We start from the raw sequence: 17,411 nt of genomic DNA on the forward strand, positions 1-17,411 counted from the left end.
ATAGGTCCCATGGTTTCCCTTATTTGCAATATCTAGTATATGTATGAGTCAAGCGGAAAAGGACAGATAATGTGATGTTAGGAAAATGAACCCTTAGATATGTATTTTAACGTTTTTTTCTTTCATGCATGTGTTTCTAACGCATTTATAAGATGATTTCTTTGTTGCTTTGTATGTCCCTCCCCCACAGTATAACCCCTGCTTTCACTATATTTGATGTCAGTATAACTTGTGGAGGAGATGGGGAAAAACAAGTGGTTTAAGGATACAGGTGGACCTGTTGCAACAATGAGAAGTACAAGTTCTCATGTCGAAAACGAGCTCTACAACGTCGGTGCGGGGGTGGGGGGGTGGAAGGGAAGGGAGGATTGGGGGGGAGGGGGGAGGCTGGGAAGGGATGTGAAGGGTAAACAAAGGAGGAGGCTGCAATGCTTGGTAAGAAATGTACGCATTATCCTGCCCATGTAATTGTAACCCCTCTGTACAATATGTTCACAAATAAAATAAAAAGAATTAAATATGTGAACATAGAGGTTATTTACATACATACAGAAATCGATGGTAGAGATATATGATAAAAATGATGCTGTTTAGATAAACAGAGAACTTGATAGACTAATACCAGATAGATTGGGTACTGGTGGAGATGATTTAACAAACTGTGACACCAGAGGACAGTACAGATGAAAGGCTAAGATGCTTTAGTGGCTAAGGAAAGGAGCAAAGGACACTGAATGAGAACTGCCATTGTGGCAAGCTGTATGATAATTTAGTGTCACTTAAGCGAGGAAAAAGGTATTTTAAGTAGGAAATTTCATAGTGCCAAATGATGCCAAGGCATCATCAGGTTGGATGAAAACAAAGGAGGGCCCACTAGCAGCACAAAGTTTACCAAGGACTTTTTGTTGTTGCTGTTGTCAGGTGCTGGGCTTGAACTCTGGGCCTGGGTGCTCAAGATTACTGCTCTATCACTTTAAGCCACAGTTCCACTTCCAGTTTTCTGGTGGTGAATTGGAAATAAAAGACTTTACTGCTCAAGGTGATGTTAGGAAAATGAACCCTAAGATATGTATTCAAATGTTTTTTTTTTCTTTCATGCATTTGTTTCTAACACAGTTATAGGATTATTTCTTTGTTGCTTTATATGTCCCTCCCCCACAGTATAACCCCTGCTTTCACTGTATTTGATGTCAGTATAATTTGTGGAGGGGAAGGGGAAAAACAAGTTGTTTAAATAAGGATACAGGTGGACCCGTTGCAACAATGAGAAGTACAACTTTGGTGGGGGTGGGGAGGATTGGGTGGGGAGGCGGGGGAGGGGGAGGCTGGGAAGAGATGGGAAGGGGAAACAAAGGAGGAGGCTACAATGCTTGATAAGAAATGTACTCATTATCTTGCCCATGTAATTGTAACCCCTCTGTATAGTATTTTCACAATAAAAATTTTTTTAAAAAGACTATACTGCTCAGACTTTGAACTGCCACAATCCTCAAATCTCAGTCAGTTTCAATGAAGTGACCCAACAACTTGGGTAAAGAGATCTGACTTCTCTTACTAGGCCAAAAAGAGAACTTCCAAGCTGGGAAAAGGTGGCTTATGACTATAATCCTACCTACTCAGGAGACTGCAATCTGAGGGTTGAAATACAAAGCTAGCCTGGGAAGGAAAAAATCCTTGAGTCTCTTATCTGCAAATAAGCACTAAAAAGCTGGGAGTGGGAGTGACAAATTAAGGGACAGCACCAAACCTTGAGTTCAAGCCTCACTACCAGCACAAAAGAAGGAGAGGAGAGGAAAAGAGAGGAGAGGAGAGAAAGAGAAAGAGAGAGAGAGAGAACTTAAGTACTTATTAACCACTTCAAAGCTGTTATCAAGAAAACCCATGTGAAGTAAGCAGAGATGGCTAATACGACTAGCCACATTTTTCACAGAGGAATGTTTGCAAAGGGCTGAGAGAGCTAAGGAAGTCATTACAAAGACGATTCTTGCTACAACATTCCAAACAAGTTGCAGATTTTAATGCCTGTGAGATATGGATCAAATGCACAGGACAGGAGACACTTAAGTTCTTCAGACTGAACTCATAGATGACATTAATGAAGCATAGGAGCTAGTTCACATACAAAGAGAAACTTATCCAAACACGCCCCAAATTAATGCTCCAGATCTCCCCCCTGTGAATAAAATAGAATCATTCCAATAGGCCCACCACCACCACCCCTTTCCACAGTGGGGAAGCACAGAAGAAATTCTGTCTTCTCAGACTAATTTAGAATCCAAAATTTCTCCAAAATGAAAGATTTTGGAAATAAATGAGTGAATAAACTAAGGGAATACATTTACAACACAGTATCATTAATCTTTTCCCAGATACAGTCTGACCCAGGGAAGATGAAAAGCAACAAAAATAACATAAAAATCAAAAAACACAACAACAATAACAACAATGCAAGGCAACTGTTCTACTCTGCTTGACAGCTCTATTCTCGACTCCCACTAACGACCCTATAGGTGGAGAAAGCTTGGTGACCAAAAGAAATGAGCAACTCCATAGCAAATACACATTAGTCTAATGCACGGCAGGACTTCTTAGGAGAAATGCCATCAGAGTAGGATTTGGAAGCTTCTTCCTGGCATTGGTTTGTGAAATGATTGAATGACATGACACTAAAAGCAAAAGCAGCAATGCACAAGTCCACCAAGTGGAAAAGCCTCTGCATGACCACAGAACCATCGAGAAAAGGAGGAGACAACACAGGAAATGAGAGAAAATACTCACAAATTGTATATTCAGTAAGAGGCTAACATCCCAAATACATAGGACTTCCTACAACTCGACAGGAAAAAATTTAAATGGGCTAAGACTTGAGTGCGCATTTTTTCTAAAGAATATAAATGGCCACCAAGTAACCAGCTACATGTAAAGGTGTGTGCTTTCACTGAGACCAGAGAAATGCAAACCAAAACCATAAGCAAGTTTTTGTTTTCTTTTCCTTTTGTTTTGTTTGTTCATTTATTTGTTCATTGGGAGGGTAAGGGGACACACAGAAATGGAGAGACAAAAAGTGAACAAATGCAGCAATGCTACTCACTAAACGCTATACTGAAAATGAACTATACAACTTGTGGGAAGAGAGCAGGAAGGAAAAAACTGGGAGAGGGAGGGGAAAAGTGGCATTATTCAGAAAATGTACTTATTACCTGACTTATGTAACTGTAACCCCTCTGTACATCACCTTTATAATAACAATAAATAAAATTTAAAAGAGCCATTAGCAGATCTTTTACCACAGCCAATATCCAAAAGATAAAGATAATGAGTGATGAAGAAGAGAAGAGAACCCTTGTATACTGATGGTGGTTACATAAATTGGCATGCCCATTATGGAAAACAACAGGGGATTCCTCAGAAACTAAAAGTAGAATTACTATATGATTCATCAATTCTATTTCTGAGGTACATATCCACAGGATTTTAAATACTTATAGTCAATATAGATAGATGTCCATAGATGGGTAGAAAGCATAAGAGACTTACAGAGTCATTTTTGGTGTCCAAAGAAAATAGATGGCAGACTCCCCCAACACACACACACACACACACACACACACACACACACACACACAGATACTATAATCCACAGATGCCCAAATCCTTTATATAAAATGGTACAGTATTTGCATATAACTCATGCACATTCCCTCCCATGTACTTTAAATCATCTGTAGGTAAAACATACATAAAACTAATATTCTAAAACTCCAGAGCACTGATGAAAGAAAGAATAAAGAGCTAAATAAATTGAGATGTAAACACTGTTTACAGACTGGAAAAGTCAACATAACTAGATGACAGTTCCCCCCCATCCCCTTGTACATTAATAGATTTAATAGAATTACCATAAAAATATAAACAAGTTTTTTTTCTTTGTAAATGATAGTCTCAATTTTTCTTTTTTTTTTTTTTGGTCAGTTGTGGGGCCTGAAGTCTGGGCCTGGGTGGTGTCCCTCAGCTCTTCAGCTCAAGGCTAGCACTCTACCACTTGAGCCACAGCACCACTTCTGGCTTTTTCTGCTTATGTGGTGCTGAGGAATCAAACCCAGGGCCTCATGCATGCAAGGCCATCATTCTACCATTGAGTTACCTTCCCAACCCTGATAGTCTCGATTTCTATTGAAATGGGGCCTTTGTCTGTTATACAGCTAGTGAAGATCTCCTTCCAGTCTTTCTATTTATCTTGCTCCCTATGTCCTTTGTCATGCAGAAGCTCTGCAGTTTAATGCAACCTCATTTATCCAGCCTTTCTTTGATTTGTTGTGCTTCTGGATCTTTATTTAGGAAGTTTCAACCTGTGTCAAGGAGCCCTAGTGTATCCCCTATCCCTTTCTGTAATATTTCCAGGGTATCTGCTCTTACCTCAAGGTCTTTGATCATTTGGAGTTGATTCTGATGCAGGGTGATATACAAGTATCTAACTTCAGTTTTCTACATGTATAGCCAATTCTGCCAGCAGCATTTGTTGACGAGGCTGTCTTTCTTCCATCTGATAATTTTGGTTCCCTTATCAAAGATGAGGTGGCCCTAGGTCTGTGGGATCATTTCTGGGTCTTCAATTCTATTCCACTGGTCCTCAGGCCTGTTCATGCGCCAGTACCAAGCTGTTTTTATAACTAGAGCTTTATAATAGAGTTTCAAGTTTGGTATTCCTATTCCTCCAACACCATTTTTCCTGCTAAGGATTGTTTTGGCTATTTGGGAATTCAAATCACTCAAATACATTTGAAAGAAGAGAATGAATTAAATGAGAGAAATCAGTCTACTAGATTATTGCCACAGCAATAAAGACTTACTTTATTGGTAAAACAGAACCTAAAACTCAGAAACATATCCAAGTGAATTTTGCAAAAAAATTAAAAGACATTTAATGAAAAAAGATGGCCTTTAAACAAATAGTTCTAGAGCATTTTAGATATCCATAGGTAATTTTTTAGATGGGTGTTTATAAATAGAGGAAGGGAAGGGGATAGAAAGAAGGTTAAAGAAGGAAAAGAAAAAAGAACCACCAAAGTCTCACATTTCCTACAAAAGTTAACTAAAAAAGGGATTATAACTAAACATGGGAAACTCGTAGGGCTGGAAATAAGTGAGCATGGGTTAAAAAGGACATGAGGGAATTCTTGTGATGGAAGTATTTGACATTTTGACCGTGTCAATGTTGAAATCCTGGCTGTGAAATTGTATAGTGATTTTGCAAGATATGACCATTGAAGGAAACTAGGTAAAAGGTACTGAAATCTTCCTGTGGTAGTGCCTGAGACTACCCTGAAAATTTGAAGTTTTACAAAAAGAAAATGTCTCATTCAAATGTTTAGTCTACATAGAGTGGAAACAATAAATTTCAAGGTGACCAAAGAGAAAGGAAAACTTAAGGCAAGAATGGAGTGGAAGCTGACGCTGGACGTCCTGGGAGAGAGCCAGAATCACTTCAGATGAGGAATCAAGATTTAGGTCCCCAACAGGGGCTTGAATAAAGGCCAGGGTTTATGATAGAAACAAAGATAGTATTCACATATTCATTTTAATAGAGGCATAACTCAGAAATGCTTTGAACAATAACTAAATAATGCTTTTACTATAGATAGGATATGTGTGTGTGTGTGTGTGTGTGTGTGTGTGTGTGTGTGTGAGAGAGAGAGAGAGAGAGAGAGAGAGAGAGAGAGAGAGTGTATAGGTACAGGCCCAAAAAGTGAAAATAGAAAGCATTGGTGGAAGTAGAGTATCCCATAAAACTCACAAACTCAATTCTGTGTCTGGCATGAGTATAGAGTTTAACAACATACGTTTTATTTTACACTCTCTTCCCATGCAGAGAAATAAACTGAAACACCACTCATTTGGAATCAATCCTTTAGAGCCCTTGCTAGCAAAAAAAAAAAAAAAAACTCAAAATTACCTCCACCAGGACTTTCACCCTTGCTGAAGCCAACTCAGAGTATAACTGGTTAAAGAACAGTTCCTCCATCAAACAACTTAGCATGGAACAAATCCACTAAACTGCTCAAGAGAAAGAAGTCCCATCCTTTCAAAGCTATGAAAGTTCTTTTGGAAGAAGAATGCTAAAGATGATAGAGATGATGGCTGAGAGGTGCTAAGCAGGGACATAGGCTCATTCAGTCTCAGCTCATTCAGAGCTGTGTGAGACAATGTATAAGGTTATCCCACAGCTTCCAATAAATGACTTTTCTAGGGTCTTCAGCCTGAAACCATCTATGTCTAGTCCAGGGAAGACTAAAGGAGCTCCAAATTATAAACACCTCTAAGAGAATATGACCTCCAATATTACACTGAAATGACAAATCGAAAACAAAGATTACACCAGCCCTGAATCTCAGGAATGATGATAGGCAGATGCTCTGGTTATCATGTAAGTGTTCCCTACATAAGAAATGTTTACAAGCCAGACATGGTGGCTCACTCCTATAATCCTAGCTACTCAGGAAGTTGAGATCTGAGGATCATGGTTCAAAGCCAGCCCAGGCAGGAAAGGCTGTGAGTCTCTTATCTCCAATAAATCACTCAGAAAACTGGAAGTGGCACTGTGACTCAAGTGGTTGAACACTAGTCTTGAACTGAGGAGCTCAGGGACAGTGCCCAGGCCCAGAGTTCAAGCCCCACAACTGAAAAAAAGAAAATAAACATTTTCAGTTGCTAACTCTACCCCTGGAAGACTTATAGCCTTCCTGTTATTTTATGAATCTTGGCATGGGGTTGTTTCTGGATAAAAAAGGAACAAATATACTGGAGGTCAGACCCCATATATGTGGTCAAGCAAAGACAGACACAAGTCTACCCATTATTCATTTGACTAAGACCATGTTAGGTGAGCACTGACAAAATTTTAGCATAGTAATGAATGAGCTTAGAACCAATCAAGTGACATGTTAACAGAAAGAAGATCATTTGGCTTTTGGTGCCTTTTTTTTTAACAACCATCTTTTGATTGTCAAATTGTATATGAAAGGCTCCAACATAATTCCAATCAAGTGTTTCTGACAAGATGATTCTGAATTCGTGCTAAAAAAAATTTTCCATCTTTTTGGCAACCACTCTATCCTCTTCCTGCACTTAGCAAGCATCTGAAATCGAATCTGCAAATATCCACATGATGGCATTCACCCCCTTCCACCTGGAACCTAAAAAGATCCAGGTATTCTATTCCCACACCTGGAATAATTCTTAACCATGTGCCAATTCCCTTACAAAGCCCCAGATGAATGTAGGAAGCCATTTAACGCAGATGTTCTTCCCTCTCAATGGTGGGTAGAGTAACAGAAGCTCATGCCCCTAATGAACACCTGCTCAGTGTAGACAATGCTCACTGCACATCAGGATTCACATCATTCCCTGTGCCTGTCCTTTCTTTTGGATCACAGGTGCTTTCTCCTGATCCCCTGGTCTCAAAGGGTAGGTGGAAATGTTACTTCCAGATAGTCTTTTAGAAATGAGAGCACTTAGATTAGAAAGGGAAGATGAAATGTGAAGCCAGAACGAACCAAGAGGATGAAAACCCAGGCAGAGCAGAGAGATGTGTCCCCAGTTCAACCCACATGCCAGAGGCCAGGGAAGAGAGAAAGGAGGCCCCATTGTTAATTCTGTGGGCTTTGTGATCTAATTAAGGGAACTATGCTGTATTTGGAAATCCAGGTGTCTAGGCAAAGACAAAACTTGACAACTGTTGAATGAAGAAACTCATCCCCAGGTCCTTCAGAAAGTTGAACAAAATTTTACAATGCTGTGTCCTTGATTTCCCACAGTATTGAAGCAAAGCCAAATTATGCATCTCCAAGAAAAACAGGGCCCTAAGTTATGAAGGGTAGACATTTTCAGCAAAGTGCCTGTGGTGACAGGGGTACCAGGGACAGGTGCTTCATGAATGTGAGAATGCCAACATCATTAGCAGTTTGGCTTGGCTAACTTCACATTCCACCGCAGACACTTTCCCAACACCGAGCCACATCCCCCAGCCTCAAACTAAACTTATTTTTAAAGTACAGGTCAATGAGATGTAGCATATCATAGCAGAAACATCTGAACTCAAGTTACCTTGCACAGTATAGTTATTCAGGTTTTCTCTTTTTATTTCCCAAAAAGTTCAGATGCTAAAAATGAGTACAGGAAGTGGGGCAGTGTATATAATCCACATCATAAACCATATAACCCAGTACCTGGCATATGAGAAACTAAAGGATAATAATAGTAGTGAATATTCACTGAGGAACATAATTCACCAAACACCCATACTCATGCATCCAGACTCTTAATGGGAACCTCTTAGCAGATGGTCTACAGGCCGAGATGTAAGGCCTAGAGAGACTTTAAAGGCAGAGGAGAGACGCCTGGCTGCAGCACTCACCAGTCCGTGGCAGGCACTGAGTGCTGCCGTTCCAACTGTGACGCCCTGTTGAAGAACTGTACCCCTCAGATGGCAGGGAGGCCCTGAAGCAGCCACCATCTTAGCATGGGACAGGTTCCCATATCTCTTCTCCAGGATGTAACTATTGGAAAGGAATCTCCGATTGACTGTCAAGTTAAACATCAGGTCCTTCTCCTCGTGTGCAATTTTATAGTATACCCGGTCCTGGGAGCCATCCACGTCTCTCTTGCTCCTGCTGGTGGAGATGGGATGGTTCAAGCCATAGGATAGAAACTCCCCATCGGCATCCACACGGGCAGGTCCCACCATGTAGTACTCCGTCAGGGCCTTGATAAAATGCTCTGGGAGGGAAAAAGGAGACAGAAAACTCAGACCCCAAGGCTGCATAGCATAGCAAAGCCAATTGCACTGGCAAGTTCAATTCTAGCTTGCTGATTGCAAAGTCTACTGTTTATCTGAAGCTTAAAGAGACTTTCCATTGTGCAAATACAGTCGGCATGAAGTCCCCCAAACAATTCAGGTTTACACACGATATGCAGTGGTCAGAGCGAATGCTTAAGTAGAACTCTGGATATCAGATGACTTTATCAGACAGCTTAAGGTGAGCAGTAGAAATTCATGAGAAACACTGCTAGGAAAGGGGCAAAATCTCAGGCCGAACAGGGACACTGCACATCCAGAGTTTACTGATACAATTTACAGAGCCTCACAGTTCATGACAAGGTGCTTTACATGCCTTAGGAACTTCCTGCTAAATCAGCTTAGAGGAAAATATTGAAGGCGCAGTGAACCCTCCTAGACACCTTGAGAGATCTCGCACAGGGACAGCCTCCATGCTCACTGGTGACAGGAAGAGCATTCAAGGGAACTTGGGGACTTAATGTTTATAAAATATACTAAGGAAGTAAAATGGTGAGGAAACGTATTGGGATCTGAGCATTGGCTCTGAATATGAAATTTTTCATTTAGAAATGCAAGACAGGGACACTTGTTCTTTCCACACACAAGAATAAATATACTTTCTGACTCATTCAAAATTAACTCCCCATCACCACCACCCCCTTATTTCAGTGTTTTCAAATAACAAAGAATCTAACTAGCAGAGAGTTAGTCATCCACTCCAGATTATAGACTACAGCAAACCATCAACCACTTCATAAACTAACCTTTTGATTAGGAAGGAAGGAAGGAAGGAAGGAAGGAAGGAAGGAAGGAAGGAAGGAAGGAAGGAAGAGAGGGAGGAAGGGAGGGAAGGAGGGAGGGAGGGAGGAAGGGAGGAAGGGAGGAAGGGAGGAAGGGAGGAAGGGAGGAAGGGAGCGAGGGAGAGAGGGAGAGAGGGAGGGAAACAATCTGTTTGCCACCTCCCAGCAGTGTCTTTGTACTTCCTAATTTGAAGTAGTTTGCTCCTGTTACTTTCCTAACTAAAATGTCTTTTGTATTCTACCAAAACCCCATTTAGGTTTTAAAGCTCAAACTCAAAAAATCAGGTATAGTGGCATGCAACTGTAATTCTACCACTCCAGTGTGTGAGGCAGAAGGATGCAAAGTTTAAGTCCAGGATGATGTAAAAAATCACAAACAAACATAATAACAAGAAAAATGGAAAGGAATGGGGGTAGGACAAGAGAGGGAGGAGAGAACAGAATAGTACCTAACTCATATCTCTTCCTCTTTGTCCTTATGTATCCAAGGTGGTTTCTATTGTCTTTTGTTTATCCTTGAATCTTTTGAAGCTAGAACCTTAACATTATAATGTCTCAATTCATATGTGTTACTGTGTTACTAGTGGGTGGTTAAGAAGGGGAAGATCCCAGATTCTGAGCATCTGGGACCAAGACTGGAACATACACACACACACACACACACACACACACACACACACACACACACACACACACACACACACACACACATGCACAAATAAAGGTGAGAGAAAGTGAGAGGAGAAAGGAAGAGACAGAGACACAGAGAGACTAAGAAAGTACATTATTAAGGGAAATGGCCTTCTGGAGCTAGGAGGCTCAAGCACAAACACATGGTTGAAATTTTCCATTTTCTAGGATTTGGAGAATATGGGAAGAATTTATAGTAATGATAGTGGGCTGATCTGAGGGAAATGACTTGGTAGATTTTTGGAAAGGATCTGAGCATGTACATAGTTGCCGTCCCATGGTTCTAATGTATATGAATGAGATGAATGCATCAGTATGAGGCTGTAAACAGGAATTTGTTGTGAAAATGTCAGGAACAGGACTCAGGGGTTCTGCGGTGCAGGTGCTTTAGTTCAGTGAGGAACTATTCTGCAGTTTGTCTACCTCTAGGGAGCATTAGTAACCACACACTGATCGCTAATTACCTCCAGAGAGGGGTGGCTTATGCACTGTACTAGGACAGCAGATAGGACTTGTGAGTATTGTTTGCTAGGGTGTGACTAGGAGAGGGGGTTGGTTTTACATTTTTTCTCTATAGTTAACCTGCCTCGGTTGTGTCAGTACATATGTTTGTAGTTGGTTCATTAAAAGAAGTAGACGGGAGGATACAATTACAAAGCAGCTTTATTTTCCTCCCAGTACACTGCCTTCAGACATAAGTTGTGGAACCATTCTTCCAAGCATTGGATAAAATATGGGGAAGTGGCCAGAGTTTCCATTCTCAGGTACTAATAAACAGTATCCATTTTAGGTGTTTTAAGTCCAGACCTGTTTCTTCCCACTGCAACAGCTAACCATAGAACATGAGGATACATTTTAAAAGCCCAATGAAGAATAAGAAAAGGCAAGTTTATGGAGGAATATTTATTATGAATGGAAAACACCTAAAACACATACAATAGAAAGTCTTTCAGCACATATGTAAACAAAAACTACACATGGGAGCCAAGGGCAACCTTGAGCAAAAAAGCCCCAGAGCTCAGGTTTGGAGTTGAAGCCCCAATATCAGGACCTGAAAACAGAGGCCACAAGTTTTATTACTGAAACTCTGAGTGAAGAAACTTCCTGAGAAACATTGTGGGCACAAGCCCATTCTCAAAATAGGAGACACCAAGTATATTCATATATTCTACCCTCTGCTTATGAGGAAAAGGCAAGGCAGAAGAGAATCTTTCTGCATTTTCAGAAAGTTTCAATTGAGTCTGCTTCACTGTGGAGCATTTCATGAATGTGTGCGTCATACTTCCACGATGGCAGTGTTTATTTCTGTTCTCTCTGATTTTGGTATCTGTACTGTTAAAGTGATTTATACTTCCTCTTTCTATTTATTCCTGTGTTGAAGTGAAAGACTAATTGCATCTCTAAGACTCCTTACTAAAATGGGCAATAGGGGCTGGGAAGGTGGCTCAGTGGTAGAGTGCTTGCCTTGCATGCATGAAGCCTGGGTTCGATTCCTCAGCACCACATAAGCAAAGAGAAAAAAGCTGGAAATGGTGCTGTGGTTCAAGTGGTAGAGCGCGAGCTGGGAAGGTGGCTCAGTGGTAGAGCGCTTGCTTTGCATGCCAGAGGCCCTGGGTTCGATTCCTCAGCACCACATACGCAAAAAGAAAAAAGCCGGAAGTGGCGCTGTGGCTCAAGTGGTAGAGTGTTTGCCTTGAGCTGAAGAGCTGAGGGACAGCACCCAGGCCCAGAGTTCAGGCCCCACGACCGGACCCAAAACAAACAAGTGGTAGAGCGCTAGCCTTGAGCTGAAGAGCTGAAGGACAGCGCCCAGGCCCAGAGTTCAGGCCCCACAACTAGACCCAAAAATAAATAAATAAATAAATAAATAAAATAAAATAAAATGGGCAATAACATTCCTGCAACAGATACTTGTTTTCATAATGTATTCCACAGGTTGTGGTAACTGTGCAACAGTGTTTCTATTACAGAAAGTGACATGTTGACAAATTGTGGAGAATTGTGTAGACTCCCTCAAGATTGTGAAATATGCCACAAGAGGGTGAATTGGCCTATCACCCTTGGAACTCAACACTCAACCCAGAAGACCTTATTACAAACAAAATTGATTTTGTTATTTATTTTAATTTTACAAGGATACAACATAGGCTGAGGAGTACAGATTACTTTGAATTTAGTTCTTTACCAAGCTAGTAATATTTGTATAATTCTCTTACTAGAAATGATAGCAGCAAAGCTACATGATGACAAAGGGAAACAGTCTATACACTATGGTGAACTGTATTGCTAAGCTGTAATGTAATAAATGCAGTATTGACTTAACAATATTTCTGATTTATGATAGGTTTATGAGATAGAACCACATCATATGTCAAGCATCATCTGTACAGAAATTTTAAAAACCTAAAGAAATATAATTGGCTGCAGAACATAGTATGTTGTACACAACACAAGTATTTCCTGTTGTTCTGATATTTGTTTGTGAATCAAGTAACCTTGGAGAAATTATAGCACATTTCCACATCTCAACTAGCCATGTGGGAAAAATATTGAGCAGAAACTAATCAAATCTGTCTGTCTACAGTGCTAGATAGGATTAGATTTTTCTAGAACTAAGTATAGTGACTATAGAGATCAAGAGGATCTCAGTTTGAGGCCAGCTAAGACAAAAAGTTAAGGAGACTGCATTAAAAATCAACAAGCCAGGCATGGTGGCATAGGACTGTGATCCCAATCAGGCCAGAGACCATTGGTGGGAGGATCATGATCTAAAGCCAGCTCCAAGGAAAAATGCCAGACCCGTCCTGAAAATTACCTAGAAGCACAAAAGGGCTGAGTATGTGACACAAGTGGTAGAGTGCTTGTCTAGCAAGCAGATGAGTAAGCCTGAGTTCAAATCCTGGTATCACTAAGAGAGATTAGCTAGAGTTCAAATCCTGGTATCACTAAGAAAGATTAGCTAGTATGTGGCTCTGTTTCCAGCGATGAGATGCTGTGAAACTCCCTTCAATCTCAAGGTGAGGTAGCATTTAGTAAGAATTCAAGGAATGCATATTGACTGACAGACTAGCCATCTTCTCCTGTTCCTCATCTGTAAAAATAAGAATGAGTGAGATGATTTTTGAAGTGGTTTGCAAATTTAAGTGTTCAAAATTCGGATGCAATTCAAAAATATTGTCAAAGTGGAAATGAAAGGTCATTTACAAGCAACATTCAGGCCAACCACCTATTCCCAGGATTTTTTGTTTGTGTGTTTGTTTGCTGGAGTTCCCAGGATTTTTTTTAAAGAATTTCCTTATTTCCTTTTCTCATTAGCTTTTCTGTCTCTGTCTATGTGTGTGTGTCTCTCTCTCTATCTTCTTACTTTAAAGTGAGAGTCAGTCTAAAAATCTCTACTTGGAACAGAGTGAACTTCTTCCAAATTCATTAATGATTAAATTGGTCCAGAAAAACCTTAAAACCTGAAATTATTTTCATTACTTTTGAACCTAAATATATACACAACACCAATATGCTTGGGGTATGACAGCTATTTTTCAACCTGCAATTATCTCAGCAGGTAACTAACAGTCAAGGTGACTAGGGGAATAAGCACATCTCACTTTGCAGAGAGGAACAAACAGAGCCCAGCAGTATTTGTTCCCCACCAGGCTGAATTCCCTTACAAAGGCGTGGAACAAGCCTAACTGAAATGCAACCCAAGAATGTGTGTCTTTGAACTAAATCATCTCTGAGTGCCCTGGGAGTTGCTTGCAGTGTGTGTGTGTGTGTGTGTGTGTGTGTGTGTGTGTGTGTGTGTGTGTGTGTGTGTGTGTGTGTGTGTGTGTGTGTGTGTGTGTGTGTGTGTGTGTGTGTGTGTGTGTGTGTGTGTGTGTGTGTGTGTGTGTGTGTGTACTGTTTTTGAAAGAACAACAGCACTGCTATTTTAAACTTGGGGGTGGGAAATGGCCCTGGGAGTTGCTTGCAGTGTGTGTGTGTGTGTGTGTGTGTGTGTGTGTGTGTGTGTGTGTACTGTTTTTGAAAGAACAACAGCACTGCTATTTTAAACTTGGGGGTGGGAAATGGTATCTGGAAGGTTTACACAAGCCAGTGCTGGCTGATTGACATCTAACCCCAGTGTTTGCAGGCTGTGGCTTCCAAGTAAAGTCCCGGGAGGGAGGGACTTGTATCTGATAGTTTTCAAAGTCACAGCAGTGGAGTTGTCCAGTAGTATTTAAACTTTGTAATGTGGGCAGAAAACTCTGAATAGCAATCACATAAACATGAACAAGCTGGTGAGGTTTGTGGCCCAGTGTGGCCTTGGGAATTAAAGAGATTTCAGAAAGCTGTGGAGGACACTTTCAGAGATCTAAACACAGTCAGCAAGCAGAAGACCTGCTGGACTCTAACTCAACTCTCTATGTGTACATATGTATGTGTGTGAGAGAAACAGAGAGATAGACAGAGACGAGAGATCTATTAGAGATTAGCAATAGATTGCTACCTGACAATGTCTCAAGAGCATGGTCTCAAGAGTCCCATATAAAACTTGGCTGCACCATTGCTACAAGCTCTCCAAGCATCAGCCCCTGCCCACCCCATCTGTAAAGCAAGGATGGTAGCAATGGTAACTGCACCCAGAGCGAGGTTGCTAGCATTGGGCTGACCCAAGCCACTAGGGCTATTCTGGTTGTTCCAACCCCCACCCCCCCACACACACACCATGCACCCTCCATAATCCACACACATACACACTATGCACTCCACACACACCATATACCCCACACACCATATACCCCACACACCGTGCACACACATATACCATGCATGCTGCGGTGTACTCACCATGTACTACACACACAAACCATATACCACACACACACACACACACACACACCATGTACCACACACACACACACACACACACACACACACACACACACACACCATTTACTGCACACCAAACAGGAAAGTTTTTGGTTGTTCACCTTAAATAATAATAATTAATGGACTTCTCACCACAAAACTTTTTGTGTTTTCACAATACTCAGAAAGAAAAAGAGCCAACTGTAACTAGCTATGCAGGACAGAGAACAAGAGAAAGAGGTAAGTGTCCCACAAAAGGACTGTTGTTTTAAAACACACACACACCCCTAAATCTTTCCAGGAAACCCAAACACAGCCAAGTGTGCTCAGCAGGGGGCGGGGGGGCGCAGGGAATCACATTTCCTCTTTCCCTGAACAGTTTTAAACTAACTGGAGAAGCTACAATGATTGCCTGTGGTCAGCTGGAACTTTTATAATAAAAATAATTTTCCATGTCAGAATCTGAAGAAGAAAAAAAGAGGCCGAAACGAAAAAAAGCAAAGGAGGAAGAGAGAGAGACAGAGAGAGACAGACAGAGAAACAGAGAGAGGGAGAGAGGGAGCGGGGGGGGGGGGGAGGAGGGAGCCTGGTAGTTGCTGAGTCTCTCAAAAACTGCAGATTTCACTGCGTGGAAGGAGCAGGCACTCGCCTTTCTATGCCCATCCGGGCATCCTCACTCACCTCAAGCTTAGGTACTAAGTGAGCCCCCGCCTCGATTTCCCTCCCTGCAGCCAAATGCTTCGCGGGGCTTCCCTTCCGCCAAGTGGGGGAAGGAAAAGGGAGCAATCAAGTCCCTCAGGTCTTTGCACCACTGTTTTAAAAGAAAATAATAATAGCAATCATCATCATCATCATAAGCCACTAACCTTGCCTGGGGTCCGGGAAGCGGACGGGGGGGCCTGGGTGCGGCGGAGGCTGACTTCCACGGCAGAGCGCCCCCCAATGCAGGAGCTGAGCCACCACAGCGAGCGCCGCCAGCCGGCTCCTCCGCGCACATGGCATGGTGCGGTGGTGCGAGAGACGAAAACTCCAAAAAGTTTCAGCTTTCGGCTCCCGAAATCAAGTCCCGGCCTGCGGGCGCGCGCGAGCGCATGGTCCGGCGCGGGCAGGGAGCGGAGCGCCCACCCAGCGGCCGCGATCTCTCCTGGCTTTTTTGTTTTGTAAAGAGGAAAGGGGCTAGGTCACTGTTCCCCCGCCTCCCCGCTCCTGAAAGGGGAATGAATCAGCTGTGAGTGTCTGCTTTCAGCCGGGTGTGGAATGGGTCAGAGCGGGAGGCGCGGCCCACCCCCAGCTCCCCACCCCTCCGCCTTGGCGGCCAGCTGGCGCATCTTCCTCCCTCCTCCCCGCGCTCCTCCAAGCCCTACCCGGGCCCCTAGCCAGGAGGGAGACCCGGGTGGGCCACCCTGAGCCGCCCCAGGACACGCTGCCCCCCAGGCCCTCGGCTCAGGACCCTCCCTTTATTGGCGCCACAGGTTAACTCCAATGATGGGCGCGAAGGGGACCCCACTCCCCGCGGGGCGCTCCCCTCCCTGCGCTCCTCTTGTGAGTTCCAGGACTGGCTTTAACTTTGCTCTCTTAGGACTCCTCGCTCAGTCACGTGGGGCTCCCTGCGATCCTCTTTTCAGGACAGGCTAACATGTGCCACTTAAAAACCAACAGGCAATTTTTCTCTTTGCCAAGTCACACAAAGGGGGAAATGGTCCAAGCTAATCTGCCAGTTTGACCCTGGACAAGAGCCTTCCTGGGCACAAAGAGGGGATTGGAGCAGATGCTTCACAGGCCTTGCGAGTCTATAGGTCAATGCCTACTTTTCCACTCTCAGGAATCACATCCACTCCTGAAGAAGAAGCCAGCTGTCAGTCCAAGAAGGCTTCAAGGTGTGTCTTCAGTTCACCTGCGCCGGCTGCTCACCACGCGAGCTGGGGCAGTCCATTGAAGACGTCTAAGCTTCATCCTAAGTGAGGGAATGCCACAAACCACTGGGTCCTTGCCAGGCATCCTGAGAATTCACTGGGATTAATCGGGCCAAAATTCTTCACCTCCAGGCTGAAACAGGCATCCTTACTCCATTCAGAAGGAATTTGGCTCCAATGCGGAGGTCTCCCTGGCTGACAACCAACTCTCATGCCTTCAGCAAGATATTCGGGGTACCAGCTCACCCAACCTTACATAGGTTTACAAGGCAGCCAAACCAACCCCAGGGATCCAAACACGAGGCATTCCTTGCCAACTTAGGATGC

The 17,411-nt window shown here is 42.7% G+C and overlaps 1 protein-coding gene across 1 annotated transcript in view; it reads right to left on the bottom strand.

The window, feature by feature from the left end:
* Adamts12 (ADAM metallopeptidase with thrombospondin type 1 motif 12) overlaps positions 1-16,305 on the bottom strand; it is a 236,445-nt gene extending 220,140 nt beyond the window's left edge. Inside the window, exons 1-2 of the mRNA XM_070040991.1 lie at positions 16,038-16,305; positions 8,414-8,775 (exon numbers count right to left, since the gene is read on the bottom strand). Of these exons, the coding sequence (XP_069897092.1) occupies positions 8,414-8,775; positions 16,038-16,173 (498 nt within the window). The 5' untranslated portion in view covers positions 16,174-16,305. The remainder of the gene's footprint in view (positions 1-8,413; positions 8,776-16,037) is intronic.
* Between the last annotated feature and the right edge of the window lie 1,106 nt (positions 16,306-17,411).

The sequence above is a fragment of the Dipodomys merriami genome, unplaced genomic scaffold, assembly GCF_024711535.1.
Source record: "Dipodomys merriami isolate MVZ:Mamm:240054 unplaced genomic scaffold, mDipMer1.0.p SCAF_30, whole genome shotgun sequence".
Lineage (NCBI taxonomy): Eukaryota > Metazoa > Chordata > Mammalia > Rodentia > Heteromyidae > Dipodomys > Dipodomys merriami.